The sequence below is a fragment of the Vicugna pacos genome, unplaced genomic scaffold, assembly GCF_048564905.1.
Source record: "Vicugna pacos unplaced genomic scaffold, VicPac4 scaffold_76, whole genome shotgun sequence".
NCBI classification, from domain to species: domain Eukaryota; kingdom Metazoa; phylum Chordata; class Mammalia; order Artiodactyla; family Camelidae; genus Vicugna; species Vicugna pacos.
Window position 1 is genome coordinate 104,576 of NW_027328757.1, and position 15,238 is coordinate 119,813.

General features: G+C 40.1%; 1 protein-coding gene across 1 annotated transcript; it reads right to left on the bottom strand.

The window, feature by feature from the left end:
- Positions 1 to 1,379: 1,379 nt before the first annotated feature.
- Positions 1,380 to 6,655, bottom strand: SERPINA7 (serpin family A member 7). The gene is made up of 5 exons (XM_006216531.4): positions 6,604 to 6,655; positions 4,415 to 5,050; positions 3,070 to 3,343; positions 2,190 to 2,337; positions 1,380 to 1,656 (listed from the first exon to the last, which is right to left on the bottom strand). The coding sequence occupies exons 1-5, from the start codon at positions 6,653 to 6,655 to the stop codon at positions 1,459 to 1,461; spliced, it is 1,308 nt and encodes a 435-aa protein (XP_006216593.2). The 3' UTR covers positions 1,380 to 1,458.
- Positions 6,656 to 15,238: the final 8,583 nt, after the last annotated feature.

A 15,238-nucleotide genomic window follows, 5' to 3' on the forward strand; every position in this document is an offset into this window, starting at 1 on the left:
TTCAACAGTACATTAAAAGAATTACATACCATGATCAAGTGGGATTTATTCCAGGGATCCAAGATGGTTTACCATGTGAAGATCAATCAATACAATACACCACTTTAACAAAATGAAGGGAAAAAATCACATAATCATCTCAATAGATACAGAATAAGTATTCGACTAAATTCAGCATCCATTCATGATAAAAATTCTCAACAAAGTGGGTATAGAGGGGATATATCTCAACAAAATAAAGGCCATATATGACGTACCCACAGCTAACATACTCAGAAGTGAAAAGCTTTTAACTTTTCTCTATGATCAGGAACAAGACAAGGATTCCCACTCTCGCCACTTCTATTCAGCAGTATTGGAAGTCCTGATCACAGCAATCAGAGCATGGCAATCACAAGGAAAAGAAATAAAGTACATCCAAATTGGAAGGGAAGAAATAAAGCTGTTATTATTTGTAGATGGAATGACACTATATACTGAAAATCCTAGACTCCATGAAAAGAACTACTAAAAGTACTAAATGAATGCAGTAAAGTTGAAGGATACAAAATTAATATACAGAAATTTGTTGCTTTTTCTATATATTACAAATGAACTATCAAAAAGAGAAATTAAGAAAACAATTACACTTACAATTGCATCAAAAAGAGTAAAATACTTCGGAATAAATTTACCCAAGGAGGTGAAAAACCTGTACTCTGAAAACTGTAAGACAGTGATGAAGGAAATTGAAGACAATGTAAATAAATGGAAAGATATACTCTGCTCATGGGTTGAAAGAATTAACATAATTAAAATATCCATACTACCTAAGGCAATTTACAGATTCAAAGCAATCCCTATCAAAATAACAATGCCATTTTTTACAGAACTAGAACAAAAATTTTAAACTTGTATGGAACTGCAAAAGATCTCCAATAGTCAAAACAATCTTGAGAAAGAAGAACAAAGCTGGAGGGATCATGCTCCCTGATTTCAAACTACAAATTACCCTGGAACAAAACAGATTTGAACTGTGTGGTCCATTTATACACAGTTTTTTTTCAGTAAGTACTACATGATCCCTGGAACTGTGGATACAGAGGTTCAACTGTAACATTATGCATGAATTTTTAACTTCAGCATTCCTAACCTCCATGCTGCTCAAGGGGTAGAAGAAGGGGCATTTAACAGGCCAGTAAAATTCCTTGGAGCTAAGTAACCGGGTTGGGGGTGAGGGTTCTAACAAAGGGGAATGTATTGACATGAGGCCTTCCTGCACTTCGGGAACACTTATTATCTGAATATTTGATCACAAGAGTGGCCTCTTGACACCCAATAAAATTTAGCTAAGGTCCAGTCTCCAACCCTGCACAAAGGAAAACACATCCAAGCCCACATCGATCACATCAGGCTATACTATTTGTTTATTTCTTATTGCAGTAAACACATGCAATTAGTCAACAACCTCTTTCCCAACTACACTTTCGTTGGGTCCACAACTTTCCCTAGAAATAGAATACTCCTGGTACTTTTCTCCAATATCAACAACAGGAAGGATCTATTAAAATGGATGACAGGATGAAGAAGAGTTATCTCAGGCTGATTCAGGAAACTGACTTCAGGGACAGCTTCGGTTCCTTTTTCACCAATGTGCAGCACAGCCTTGTGGGCAACCTGTCAGGGGAGAACAAATACTGGTGATACCCTGAAAAAACAGGAAACGTCTTTGGAATAGTCTGGAAGCAGGAAAGTAAAAAGAAGGATGGGGCTACCACTTTACTGTAATATGTTGATGGTGCTTGAATATGAAGGCCACTTGTTTAAGTGTAGTTAGTGATTCTCCAGTGATTTTAGAGCTAGCTGTCAGGGAACCACCTCTTTCTCCATGGCTTTCTGCCTCTAGAAATCAGTTCTTAAGCTTTCCCCTTCCCCTACCATCTCCTCAAGGACTGTATCTCATCAGAGTTAATTCTGATGATTAGGTTCTTCTATCAGAATCATTTTAGGACATGAAGGTTAGGGCTGGAAGTAACTGTTACAGTGAGATGTTTGAGGGTAATGAGAATGACCCTGGAGTAAATCTGGCCTAGAAGGAGTCATTCTGCCTCTCTAGGTTTCAGAATCCTCACTGATTAAATGAGAGAATTGAATTAACTGATTCTCAATGGCCTTTCCCTTTCATACATTAAAGGACTCTATCAACTTACACTGGAAAGTTTAAGACCGTTGTCCTTTGTGAGTCCAGAAAAATCAGCACTGTCAGCAAAGGCATCCTGGATGCCCATCTTCAAAAGGACAGCTCCAAGGTCATATGTGGCAGAAATGGAAAACTTTGGAACAAACAATTCAATCCACCTGTGAGGGTAGGGTGAGGGAACACATGGCTATCAGCACACTAAGCCCATGATTCCCTCCCTCTTTGTCTCCATAGTATATATATATTGGACTCTGCTCCTCTCCTAGGTATTGACAACCACTGCTATGCAGGTCAATATATGGCATCAAAACCTCAGAAGTTACCCAGGAAGGAATGCTATCTGGTTCAGCCAATGTGGGACTGACTGCAGCACTGGAAGTTGGAAGATGTGACCCACTTATAATCAAAAAGAAACATCTCTACAATGTTGGCCAAGGTTGGAGAGCCAGTGACATGAATCTCAGTGGGTAGTACCAGGGGAATTTCATGGTTTTTCCATCTAGCACTTGCAGCCCAGCATGGCTGCCTCTTAGTGTCAATATCCTACTCATCCCTCAAGCTCCAGTTGGCCTCTGGGAACTCATCAATTCACTAGATGGTTGACTTTGGATAGTTCATTTTATTTTTCTAATCCTGATTTCTTCATCTGAGAAATGTCCATGATACTCTCTCCTTTGCAGGTTTGTTGATGTGCTTCAATGAAATGAAGTATGTAAAGTGCCCAGCCAAGGGATTGGCAAAAATTATATGCTCTCACTATAATTTAGTGGTCATTACACAGCTCTTACATGTTTCACAGTGATTCTCCTGCCTCTGGGTTTCTGCTGAACTCTGTCTCATCTGTGCCATTATGCCCACCCTCTGCTTCTCACACCATATAAAACATTTACCCCTTCTGCAGTAAGCGGTTCCACTTCTTCAGTGTTTTAGATGACATGGCTCTTTCCACCTGCTCCATCTGGCCCTCTTTGGGAAGGACAAAGAGTGCCAGAGCATTCTTGCTGTAGTCCATTTGCAGCACTGTGCAGTTTAGCTCTGTATCCAGCAGGTGATAGTATTGTTCCACCTGGTGCATCATGGGCACTTGCACTGTCATGGTCTTGTCCACTAAGAAGCTGGAACCCTCTTTTGTCTTGGATGGATCAAAAGGATTTGCCCACTGGCCTTAAAATACAGAGAAAAGAGAGTTGTTTGTTTTAAACCAGTGTTAGTGCCAATGTGAACTCTTCCATCAGTCATCTAATCTACTAATTAATACCACCAAAGAGGTACGTGCCTTCTGTCAACCAGTTTGACAAATGAGTACCTGAGGATCTGGGAGAGAGAGTGACTTTACATGGTCTCCCAGCTAGCTGGTGGCAGAGCCAGGAGTCACGTCCATGGTTGTTGGACTCCATGTTCAACTGATGTTCCATCTGTGTTCAAAACCACTATACTTACACTAAACCCATCAGAGCCACAGTTTCCTCTTCTGTAAAAAGGTATAAGCACATCCAACACACAGGGTGAAATGAGACAACAGATCTGTTCTGCCGTTTCATCCGTCTACAAGTGTGTGATTTGTGGCCAAGAATTGTTCACTCCTCCACGAAACGTGGCTGACATGTGCTGTAGAACCAGGAGAAATCATGTGGGCACAGCACCTTCAGAAAAGAGTCACATGATTCTTGTTGTTACAAGCACCAGCTTTAGAATCAGACAAACCTGAGTGGGAATACCAGCTCTAAAACTTATTGACTGTGTGAACCTGCGCACTTGTGAAGATTAGATGAGACAATGTCTATAAGCCACACACACGTAGCATGGTGCTTAGTACATAGTGGATACATAGTACATGAAAGAAGTCTTTATGCAACATACCCAAGCGTGAACAGCAACTGAGGGTAACAGAAAGGTTTAAACCCAAATCTGTTTACCTGCCAAGTGCAAGCTTGTCCCACCTCACCAAATCTTTTGGAAACCATGATTCTCTAGCTAGATATGAGAAGGATTTTAATACCACTGTAACTCACCTCTCTGAAAGTGCCCTCTCCCTAGAAATTTCTTGGGCTCATCCATAGAGCTATGTGGCCTCCCTGGAAGATCCAAAAATACATACAGCTATGTCCGGTGGAGCACATCACTGTGGTGTGAGGGACACCTACTGATGCCAGTGAGAAGACATCATGAGCTCCCTTCAGTGCTCCACCAAATTATTGGAATTCTGAACTAGAAATGGATATCTTAGAACCTTACCTTTAAAGTGAATATAGTTCACCAGGACCATAATGGTGTTTGGTTTGAGTTCTTGAATGAGGCCCACAATTTCCCCTTTGGTTTGCTCCTCCACATGACTATTGATCTCCTGCTGGGCTGCAGAAACATTGGAAAAGTCGGTAGAAAAGACTTCAGTCTCATAGAGGTTCTTGACATCATCCAAAAACTTTGCCAGTGGTTTCAACTGCTTCTCAATGAAGATGGCATTTCCCATCCGTAATTCCAGCTCCTCCTTTGGAAAATTCAGTGAACAGATCAGGTGCTGGAAGCCCTGCTGGATCTCTGCTGCTGGGGTGTCTGTGAGATTGAAACCCAAGCCTTCCAGGATTTTGGTTTGGGTACTGGAGCAGGCCCCAAGGGAGAGCGTGGCCAAAGCTGCAGAAATGCTTACAGGGGAAAAGAAGATGTTCTGATCTGGGGTCTCCACAGTGAACCTCCGGTACAGGTTGAATGCAAAGTCAGCATTGATGGATGACATCTTATAGAGAGTGGCATTTTGTTGAGGGGAATGGCAGGAAGTTACTGTGCCTTCAGAGATGTTAGGTGGTGCATAATGAATCCCAAGTACCAAGAGAACCAGATAGAGCAACAGTGGCATTTTGGAAGGAAGGTAATCTATAAGAGATGAGGTGAGAAAACCATTGGGGGATCTTAGCTGGATGAAAACTCTGAATCAGAAACACACAATAATCACCCATCATAATTAGTAAAACAATATAAAACATTCAATGGTGTGTTCGCCAGGGCCTGTGGGGAGGCTTTTCTCCCCTGAAAAATTGATGGCACATCTAATAAGAGCAGGAAATAGGTGGCTTGCTGGGGCCACAGAAATAATGGCAAAGACTGTTGTTCAGATGTAATAGCAACATATGAAAACTTTGGGGATAAACTGGGCTGAATTTATAAATTGAATTACTTTTTATTTGAACCAGAGGCAGCCTTGGGAAGAATGCTTAGATAAAACTACCACTCTCTTTGCTTACATTATTTTTTGTAGATCAGAATTTTAGATATTTTTTAATTTGGCATTTTTCTTAAGATAAAATCTATAAGAAATGAGATGGGAGAACACCTGTGCTTTTCATTGGATAAAAGACAAAAGGAGAATAATTTCCACAAGATACATTTAGTTGGAATGGAATGGTGGTAGTTTATGGAGCCATGTACAAGATCATAAGCATTCATGCAATACACGGAAGTCACAGGAGTGTTTCTAAACAACAGGAAGATAAAAGTATAACTTTTTGTATTTCAGATTTCTCTCACCATCAGTATCATCTAAAGAGTCATTTCTAAGTTGCAAGACATCTTACAGTATTATTCCTACATTCATTTATGTTATTTCTGAATTATTAGAGCAAAAGCCAGAAAATATGATGTAAGATTCTCTGAGCCTGGAAGAGTACAAGGCAGTGGAGTAAGGGAGTCAGCTGTGGAATCCAATGACCATGGACATGTGTAATATGAAAGAAGAGATCCATTGAGTCTAGACAGGACTCCTCCCTCAGCTATCTATTCTCTTCCTGAGTGACCTCATCCACTTCCAGGAACTCAACTGCCATTGCACAAAACTACATACTGTAGTCCAGATCATTCTCCTATATTCCCAGACATTGCTCCAGCTGCCTACTTCATATATCCACCAGAATGTTTCAAAACTACCTCAGTTTCAATTTGGAAATCTCAGTTTCCCAAAGGTAAATACATCTCCTTGGCCCTTAAGACTGCTCCTTCATCTTCATTCCATATCACTGTCTATTGAGGCTCCCATGCCAGAAACCTGGGAGTCATCCTCACATCTAATGAGTCATGATGCCCTATGAGTACTACCTTCTAAATACCTCTCAAAAAGTTTCTTTTCCCTCGTTTTCTACTGCTGCTGCCTCAGTTCATGGCCTGAACTATTCCACCAGCTCCTAGCAGGTCACACTGCTTTCAGTGTCTCCTCACTGCACCCCCCTGCTTCTTCCCTTCTATCCAGTCTTCACATTGTCACCAGAGTCCTCTTTCTGTAAAAGCCACAGAGGCTGGTAGGAGGTCAATTATCAGATGACCACGCTTAGACCTTAGCCTCTAGAGCTAAGAATTTGGAGTTTGTGGTTATTTGGGATTCTGACTTGCTGATAGATAGGCTCAAAGTTCCAAAGAGAGAGAAAAAAACTACTTACAGCATATGCCCAAGAAGCCACTTACATCTCTCAGAAAGCAAGATCTTTCCATTTTTATAACATGCCCTGTATTGCAAAAGTAGAGTGCTCTTAGTCACTCATTAACCCCAGGCATTAGCCCTGGAATGATATTTTCTAAGCTGATGTACACAACCAAGGCCAAAAAGAACAAAGTGAAAAATGATAAGGATGGAACTTTGAATGGTTGCTTTGCTGCCACATCCTTCATCTATAACAAAAAGGAAGAGGACTGTCAGAGCTGGCAGGGTCCAGGCTCACGCTGGGAAGAGTGTCTTTTCAGCAGGCAGGATGAGGTGCAGGGGGCAAAAGTGCTAAGGGGCAGCAGGATAAAGACTGTTTTCCCTATCATGGCCAAACAGTGCTGGGATCATCAGCCTTCTGAGGGACAGGTGCATACAGATAGAGGCTGTGTGAACCCCTTTCATGGGTGCTGTAGAAATTATTTATGCATTGCTCTGGAGGAGATGATGTCAAAAGTAGCCTCCAACTCTATAGACTTCTGATGCTGCACGCATCTGTGTCTGCTCAGAGAGAAGCCAGTTCTGTCCTCTGGTCACCGAAATCCCCTGTGGCCACAGGACCCCGAAAGAGAAGGAACCAAGAAGAGTGGAATCAAAGGTCTGACAGTTCAGTATTCACTGTGTACTCAACTGTGTGCTGCAAAGAAGCAGTGGGAGCAAAGAGCACTGGACTCAGTTAGGAGACCTGAGTTCATCCTTCCCCTGCCAGTTTCTAGATCCAGCAGTAGAAGTAGGAGGAGGAGCAGCAGTAATAGCAACTCCTCCTTATTAAGCATTTACCACAGGCAGGGTGTGATGTGAAGCATCTCATTCCAGACCCTCACTGCTTCAGGACTACATTAAGGATGTGTATATGTTAAGAGAGGGGTGAGTGTTGGGGGAATGGGAGCTAACATGAGACATGCCTAGGCTGTTGTCTATGGTGGGACTTGGAAGCCAGGTTAAATAGCACACACTTCACCAGTGAAAGCCACTGGGCGATTTTGACAAAGCAGTAACTAGATAGAGGGTGATTGTTCTGTGACATTGTTTCTTCTCAAGGGAACACAGACAGAGCTCCTACTATGTGGAAATGACCACACTCGGGACTGGGGTTTCTTTTCTTTTCTTTTCTTTTTTTTTTTTTCACTTAAGTGCATTTTATATTTATATCTATATAGATGTATGTGTGTTTCAAGTGTACAACATTTTAAATCAGGTGACCGGGGTTTCAAAGGTGAATGCTAACTATCAGTCCTGAGCCCAAGCGATCTTTGTAACCAGCTGACACCCACTGCCCAAACTGAACAAGACAAGGCATATCTCACATGTAAGATGGTCATGGGTGTATGTGTCCCACAGCAAGGCATGAAAAGCTCAGATCTCCGAATGCTGAGGTCTGTCCATGCTCACTCCTGGTATACAGCACGCAGTCTGCTCTCTCAGTTATACGTATTTGCTAGGTATTTGCTTCAGAAGGAACAGACAGACTGTCTAGAAAGAAAACTTCCAAAGTTGTGCCCTCTGGTGGCATAGTCAGAAAATGGTACAGTTTATTTTCTGTTGTATCTGAGCTGAGCTTTGCTAGTAGGTAGCAATGGCAGGATCTGTCCCTGACATATAAGAAGGGCAGCTCTCCCCCTGCAGACTCCCCTGTTCTGAGCTCTGGAGTCCTGTGCTCCTGTTATGCCCTTGCTATGTAGTAACTGTGTAATTTGAAGCAACTTACTTAATATCCCTGAACCTCAGTTTCCTTACCTCTAGAGTGGAATGATAACAAGCCCCACATCATGTGGTTATCTGCAGTATCAACTAAAATTTAGAGGTGGTTTCTGGAAGCTCCTATGTAGTACCTGGCTCATAACAGGGATCCAGCAACTGTTACTTCTCTTTCCTTTCCTCTACTATCTTGATTCTCTTCCCACACTGCAAGTCGCCACTGTCCCTGAACTCCACCTCCCTCCCATTCTCAACTGCTGTTCATTTATGCTTTCTGGAAATGCATTCTTCCTAAGATGAAATTGATTGGATGATTCTTTTTTTTATTGAGTTATAGTCAGTTTACAATGTTGTGTTGTGTCAATTTCAAGTGTAGAGCACAATTTTTCAGTTATACATGAACATACATATATTCATTGTCATATTCTTTTTCACCGTGAGCTACCACAAGATCCTGTATATATTTCCCTATGCTATACAGTATAATCTTGTTTATCTATTCTACATATGCCTGTCAGTATCTACAAATTTCGAACTCCCAGTCTGTGCCTTCCCACCCTCCTCCGCCCTGGCAACCACAAGTTTGTATTCTATGTCTATGAGTCTGTTTCTGTTTTGCATTTATGTTCATTTGCCTTTTTCTTTTTTTCCCCCACATATGAACGATCTCATATGGTATTTTTCTTTCTCTTTCTGGCTTACTTCACTTAGAATGACATTCTCCGGGGACATTTATGTTGCTACAAATGGCGTTATATTGTCATTTTTACAGCTGAATAGTATTCCATTGAATAAATATATAACATCTTCTTTATCCAGTCATCTGTCGATGAACATTTAGGCTGTTTCCATGTCTTGGCTATTGTAAATAGTGCTTCTATGAACACTGGGGTGCAGGTGTCTTTTTGAAGTAGGGTTCCTTCTGGATATATGCCCTGGAGCGGGATTCCTGGGTCATATGGTAAGTCTATTCCTAGTCTTTTGAGGAATCTCCATAATGTTTTCCACAGTGGCTGTACCAAACTGCATTCCCACCAGCAGTGTAGGAGGGTTCCCCTTTCTCCACAGCCTCTCCAGCATTTGTCATTTGTGGATTTTTGAATGATGGCCATTCTGACTGGTGTGAGGTGATTGACTGATTCTTAATGTGTAAGGTCTTCTTCAAAACTTATATTTAAAGCAATAATTTCAGTCTTGTGTAAAGCTAGTGGAGCTGGCACATTGAATACAGAATCTCTAGGAAGTGCAGTCATATCAATAAACTCAATCAAATCTAAAATTATATATCTCCTTTATAATAGAGGACCACTTAGTTACTTTGTCATTTCATTTCATACTCCTCTTATAGAATACAACTTGGGATTTCAATTGCCTTTACCCCTACTAGACCAGATAATCAACTTAAAAGTTCCGTAATTCCATTAATTTTTATTACATGAAACCTAATTCCTCATGTCAATGTCTCTATTCAGTCAGAATTCATGGCTTTAAACAACAGTAAGTGCTACTGGATAACCTTAACATAAAAAAATTTTTTTTGAGGATATGACTCTATAACATTAACAAGAATGCCAAAGAATCTTACTGATTTTGTTTGGAAGGAGATGTGAGGACAGAGTTATGAATCTAGCCTGGTTCATGGTTAGGGGCTTATCTGGATATTCATTGAAAGTAATATGATTGTCAAATAGGTAGTAAAAATGTAGGGAAGAAATATGTGCCTGAACATCTGCAAATGGGAATAGTATGTGAAGGTATTTGTGTCCCATTTGAATGCTTACCAAAGAACAACATCAGCAGAGTATAAGTTAAAACAATCAGGTGGATAATATGATGCATTCTGTGGATGTCAGTTGGCGTTTTTTGCCAAATACCCTTGTCTTTGTCTGATGTGTTTATGAAAATATCAGCATGCTAGCTGGGATGGAGATCATACATGGTCTCAGATAAATGTACTGCAATTTAACATGGCTGACCCGGCTACAGCTACATCAGATATCAACACTTTATGACACTATTTCTCAGAGAACTAGTAAACTATCTTTTTCAACCCGATTACATTAGATCACTTCTATCAGAGAAGGGGTATTGTTTTATTCTCAAAGAAATAGACATTGACTTTGAATAAAGGTTCACCTTCCTTGCCTGAAATGCACTTGCTAAAACTACCATTCAAAGAAATATGAGCCACCATGTCCACCACTAAAGTATTCTACACAGCAGTTTTCCAAAAAAAATCATTTCATACCAAACAAAATATGGAAATGGACTGCTACTCATGAAATTCATGTTTCCCATCACCTTAAAACAGCTGATGGAATAGAGAGTGGAATGGCCCTTTGATGACACAGTTACAAAGCCAGCTACATGACAACAGCTAGATGATGTGGTATATGGTCTAAAGCAGCATCCAGAATGTGATGGTGCTTCTCCCAAGCCTGGATTCACAGGTTGGGGAATCAAAGTGAGTGTAGATCCTCCCATTATTCCCCTACTAATCCACTAGCACAATTCTTGCTTCCTGTCCCTATGAACTAGGCTCTCTGAGTTCAAACAGAGGAAAGCTTCCACAGAGGTTCCACTAAACTTATAGTTTAGATTGCCACCTGGCCACCTTGGGTTACGCATGCCACTGAATGAATAGAAAAAAGAGATTAGAATACTGGCTGAGGTGGTAGATCCTGACTATCAAGAGGAAATTTCACTGCTACACAAAATGGGAGTTTGTAAAGCAGGAACTTCCCAGGATTGCCTCTTGGCACTCCCATGTCCTGTGAGTAAAGTCAATGGCAAACTACAACAGCCCATAAAACAGGGCAGTAATGGTCCAGATCCTCCAGGAATGAAGAATTGGGTCATTCCACCAGGCAAGTAACTACACTCGGCTAAGGGACTTGCTGACAGCAAGGAGAGTATGGACTGGGTAGCATAAGATTAGTTGAAAACACCAGTTATGGCCACCAGACCAGTTGCAAAACCCAGGGCTGAGATAGCCATGAGTATTTCTTCCATATTTTGATATCAGTATATTTGTATTTGTGTTAACCATTTTTCTTCTACCTTCTTTTCCCCCTATTCTTTCTTATTTATATAAGATGCGCTGATTGTGGTTAATTTTTATTTCAATGTACAAGTTACAAGACATCAAAGTGGACTGAGAAGAATGAACATCACCCAAGATAGATAAAGAGACCTTGTATCTTCTTTTACAAAGAGGGTTAGTATGTTCTCAGTCTTACTTGGGAGAGTTGCATCCTGATAGGCTGAAGCAGGCTTTGCTCTTTTCTTCAGTTGGAAGTCTCACTGAGTGCCAAGCTGCAAGGGCTGGAGTGTGAAAGCTCTGTGACATGTCAACTTGGCTAAGCCAAACTACGTTTCCCAGAAATATTTGCTTTGCATGTTAGGAGCTAAGGTTGGCCACCATAAAAGCTGGCTTAAGTTCTGGAAAGTAGAAATGAAAAAGTAGCCATGTTTTATGCTTGGAAGGATGATGTAGGTCAGGCACCTTGTTATGGATCACACACTTTTCTGTGCATCTACTGATCCCCCTTGTTGATAATGGCAGTAGCCATGCTCACAGCTCCAGCCCCCAGAGTCATACTCTTCTAGCTTCTCTAACTTCTGGGCCAAGTTCAAGAGGGACTTTGGGGCAAGAGTTACATTTCTCTTGCAGGTCACGCATACCAGCAATTCTTTAGGTTTGGAGATAGACAAATTCTGATGTGGGATCCAATGAAGGAAAGGAAAGTTACAAGTTCCATCTTGCTTGCATGTTTCAACTTTCTCCAACCTTTCCCCAGTCCCTGTTCATTCTTCCTTCCGGACCACATGTCCTGTGAGTTGAGAATCAGCACCTGATGCCAAAGAAACAGCTGAACCAAAACTGTTTGACCAGTTCCCACAGCAGCGTAAAGTCAAATCTCTATTATATTGCCCTTCCTCCAGAGAGAAAGAGTCAAGGGCACTTGAAAGGGGCAAAGTGAAAACTGTCCTAGGAAGTCAGGTGTGTGCTGCCTGTCTTTTGGTGTCCACCTTAAGTGCTTCCTCCTCCTGTCCTGAGAAAAGCCAACCCACTGTGACCCCTCCTGATTCTTTCAGCTCCATAGTTGGCAGTTAATATATTACATGGAGTGATGCTTTAGTTATATTTCCACTTCACATTCAGCCTATTCTCCCAGCCAGACTTGGAGCTTCTCAGTTTTCAGGACTGGCAACTCCTTCTCAGTTCCTGACAATGTTTTTGGTCAAAGGTGGAAAAAGAGTGGTGAAGATAGCTTAGTCTGGTCCTTTCAGATTCCCTTAATCTGAGAAGCCATTGAATTTCTCTGTGGCTGGCTAATTAACCTTCAGTTGTCATGTTTCCACATTTGCTCGATAGAAAAGAAGCAGTCTTGTTTAAATGCAGATTAGACATCAGGAAATCTTGGTTGGAGTCTTGACTCTGCCATTAATTGGTGTGACCTTTGGCAAGCCAATTAGGTGTTCCGGGCATTGATTTTGTCAGTGTTTGGTTAGTTACGTTACTACATTCCCTTCAAAATTTGAATCAGTGTTTTTTGACAATGCCATGCTCTCTTCTTGAGGTTGGACCAGAGACAAAATTAAATACCATTTGATACTCTGCATAGAAAATTCTATAATCATTGCCAGAAGTCTTCAATAAATTCAGTAAATTTACAGGAAAAAAAATTAATACGCAGAAATCTGTTCCATTTCTACACACTAACAATGAAATATCAAAAAGAAAAATTAAGGAATCAGTGCCATTTACCATTGCATCAAAGAGAATAAAATATCTAGGAATAAACCTACCTAAGGAGGCAAAAGACCTCTACTCCAAAAACTATCAGACACTGGTGACAGAAACTGAAGAAGACACAAATAAATGAAAAGATATTTCATGCTGGTGGACTGGAAAAATTAATATTGTTAAAATGTCTATAGTACCCAAAGCAATCTACAGATTCAATGCAATCTCTATCAGAATTCCAATGGCATTTTTCATAGAACAAAAACAAATAATCGTAAAATTTGTATGAAAACACAAAAGATCCTGAATAGTTAGAGTAATCTTAAGAAAGAAGAACAAAGCTAGATACATCACAGGCCTTGATTTCAAACTATACTACAAAGCTAGAGTAATCAATACTGTATGGCCTTGGTATAAAAACAGACACATAGATATCAATGGAACAGAATAGAGAGCCCAGAAATAAACTCATGCTTATACGGTCAATTAATTTATGACAAAGCGACAAGAATATACAGACAAGAATATACATATTGAAGACAGTGTCTTCAATAAATGGTGTTGGAAAAACTGGATAGCCACATACAAAAGATGAAACTGGAAAACTTTCTTATATCATCTACAAAATAACCTCAAAATAGTATAAAAATTTAAATGTAGTACCCGATACCTTAAATTCCTAGGAGAAAACAAAGGCAGTACACTGTTTGACATCAGTCTTAGTGATTTCTTTTGGATCAATCTCCTCAGGCAAAGGAGACAAAGAAAAACAAATAAATTGTACTACATCAAACTGAAAAGTTTTTGCACAGTGAAGGAAACCATCAACAAAACCAAAAGGCAGCCTACTGAATGGGAGAAGATATTTGCAAATGGTATATCCAATAAGGGGTTAATATTAAAAATATATAATAAACTCACACAACTCAATATATTTATTAAAAATCTGAATAAAAATTGGACAGGGAATTTGAGTAGACATTTTCCCAGGGAAGACATACAATGGCCAACAGACACATGAAAAGATGCTCAACATCCCTAATCATCAGATAAATTCAAATCCAAACCACAGTGAGATATCACCACAACCTATCAGAATGGCTGTCATCAAAAAGACAACAAAAAACAAGTGTTGAAGAAGTTATAGAGAAAAGGGAACCCTCGGGCCCTGTTAGTGGGCATGTAAATTGGTGCAACCACTACAGAAAACATTATGCAGATTTCTCAAAAAACTAAAAATAAAGCTACCATACAATCAACCAATTCCACCTCTAGGTATTTATAAAAAAGAAAAAAAACTAATTTGAAATGCATACCAGTGTTCTTTGCAGCATTGTTTACAATAGCCAACATATGGAAACAACCTAAGCGTCCATCAACAGATACGTGGATAAAAAGGATATGGTATATAAAATGGAATACTACTCAGCCATAGAAAATAATGAAATTTTGCATTTGCAACAATGTGGATGGACCTTGAGGATATTATGCTAAGTGAAATAAGTCAGACAGAAAAAGACAAATCCTGTCTAATCTCACTTCTATGTGGAATATTACTTAAAAAGCACAAACAAATAAACAAAACACCAGCAGACTCATAGATACAGAGAACAAACTGGTGGTCACCAGAAGGGAGAGTGGTGGGAGGTTGGGCAAAATAGGTGAGGGGGATTCAGAGGTACAAACTTCCATTTATAAAATAAATAAATCTCTGATAATTAATGTACAACACAGGGAATATAGGCAATAATATTGCAATAACTTATTATGGTGACAGATGTTTGCTATACTTATTGTGATGATTAACTTGTAATGTGTATAAATGTTGAATCACTGTGTTGAGCATCTGAAACTAATATAATTTTGTATGTCAACTATACTTCAATTTAAAAAAGAAAAAGAGAGAGACAATGGAGGCCAGAAGGCAGTAGGATACTGTGCTCAAAGAAGAAGACTGTCAACCAATAACCCCATATCAACCAAAGTGATCTTTTAAGAATGAAGGTAAAATAAACACATTCCAGGAAAACAAAAGCTTAAAGAATTTGTTGCTAGCACATCTGCCATACCGGAAATACTAAAGGAAATTTTCAGGCTGACAATGGGTGACCCCAATGGTGGTTTGAAAACATACACATACAAAGAG

What these genes read in the sequence shown, in the direction of transcription:
- SERPINA7 (XM_006216531.4), bottom strand. Translation starts at nt 6,655, where the DNA reads ATGGAAAGATCTTGCTTTCTGAGAGATGTAAGTGGCTTCTTGGGCATA. An exon ending in TGGCTTCTTGGGCATATGCT is followed by an intron (nt 5,051 to 6,603) that starts GTAAGTAGTTTT and finishes CATCTCTTATAG; the next exon opens with ATTACCTTCCTTCCAAAATG. An exon ending in AACCGCTTACTGCAGAAGGG is followed by an intron (nt 2,338 to 3,069) that starts GTAAATGTTTTA and finishes CTACCCTCACAG; the next exon opens with GTGGATTGAATTGTTTGTTC.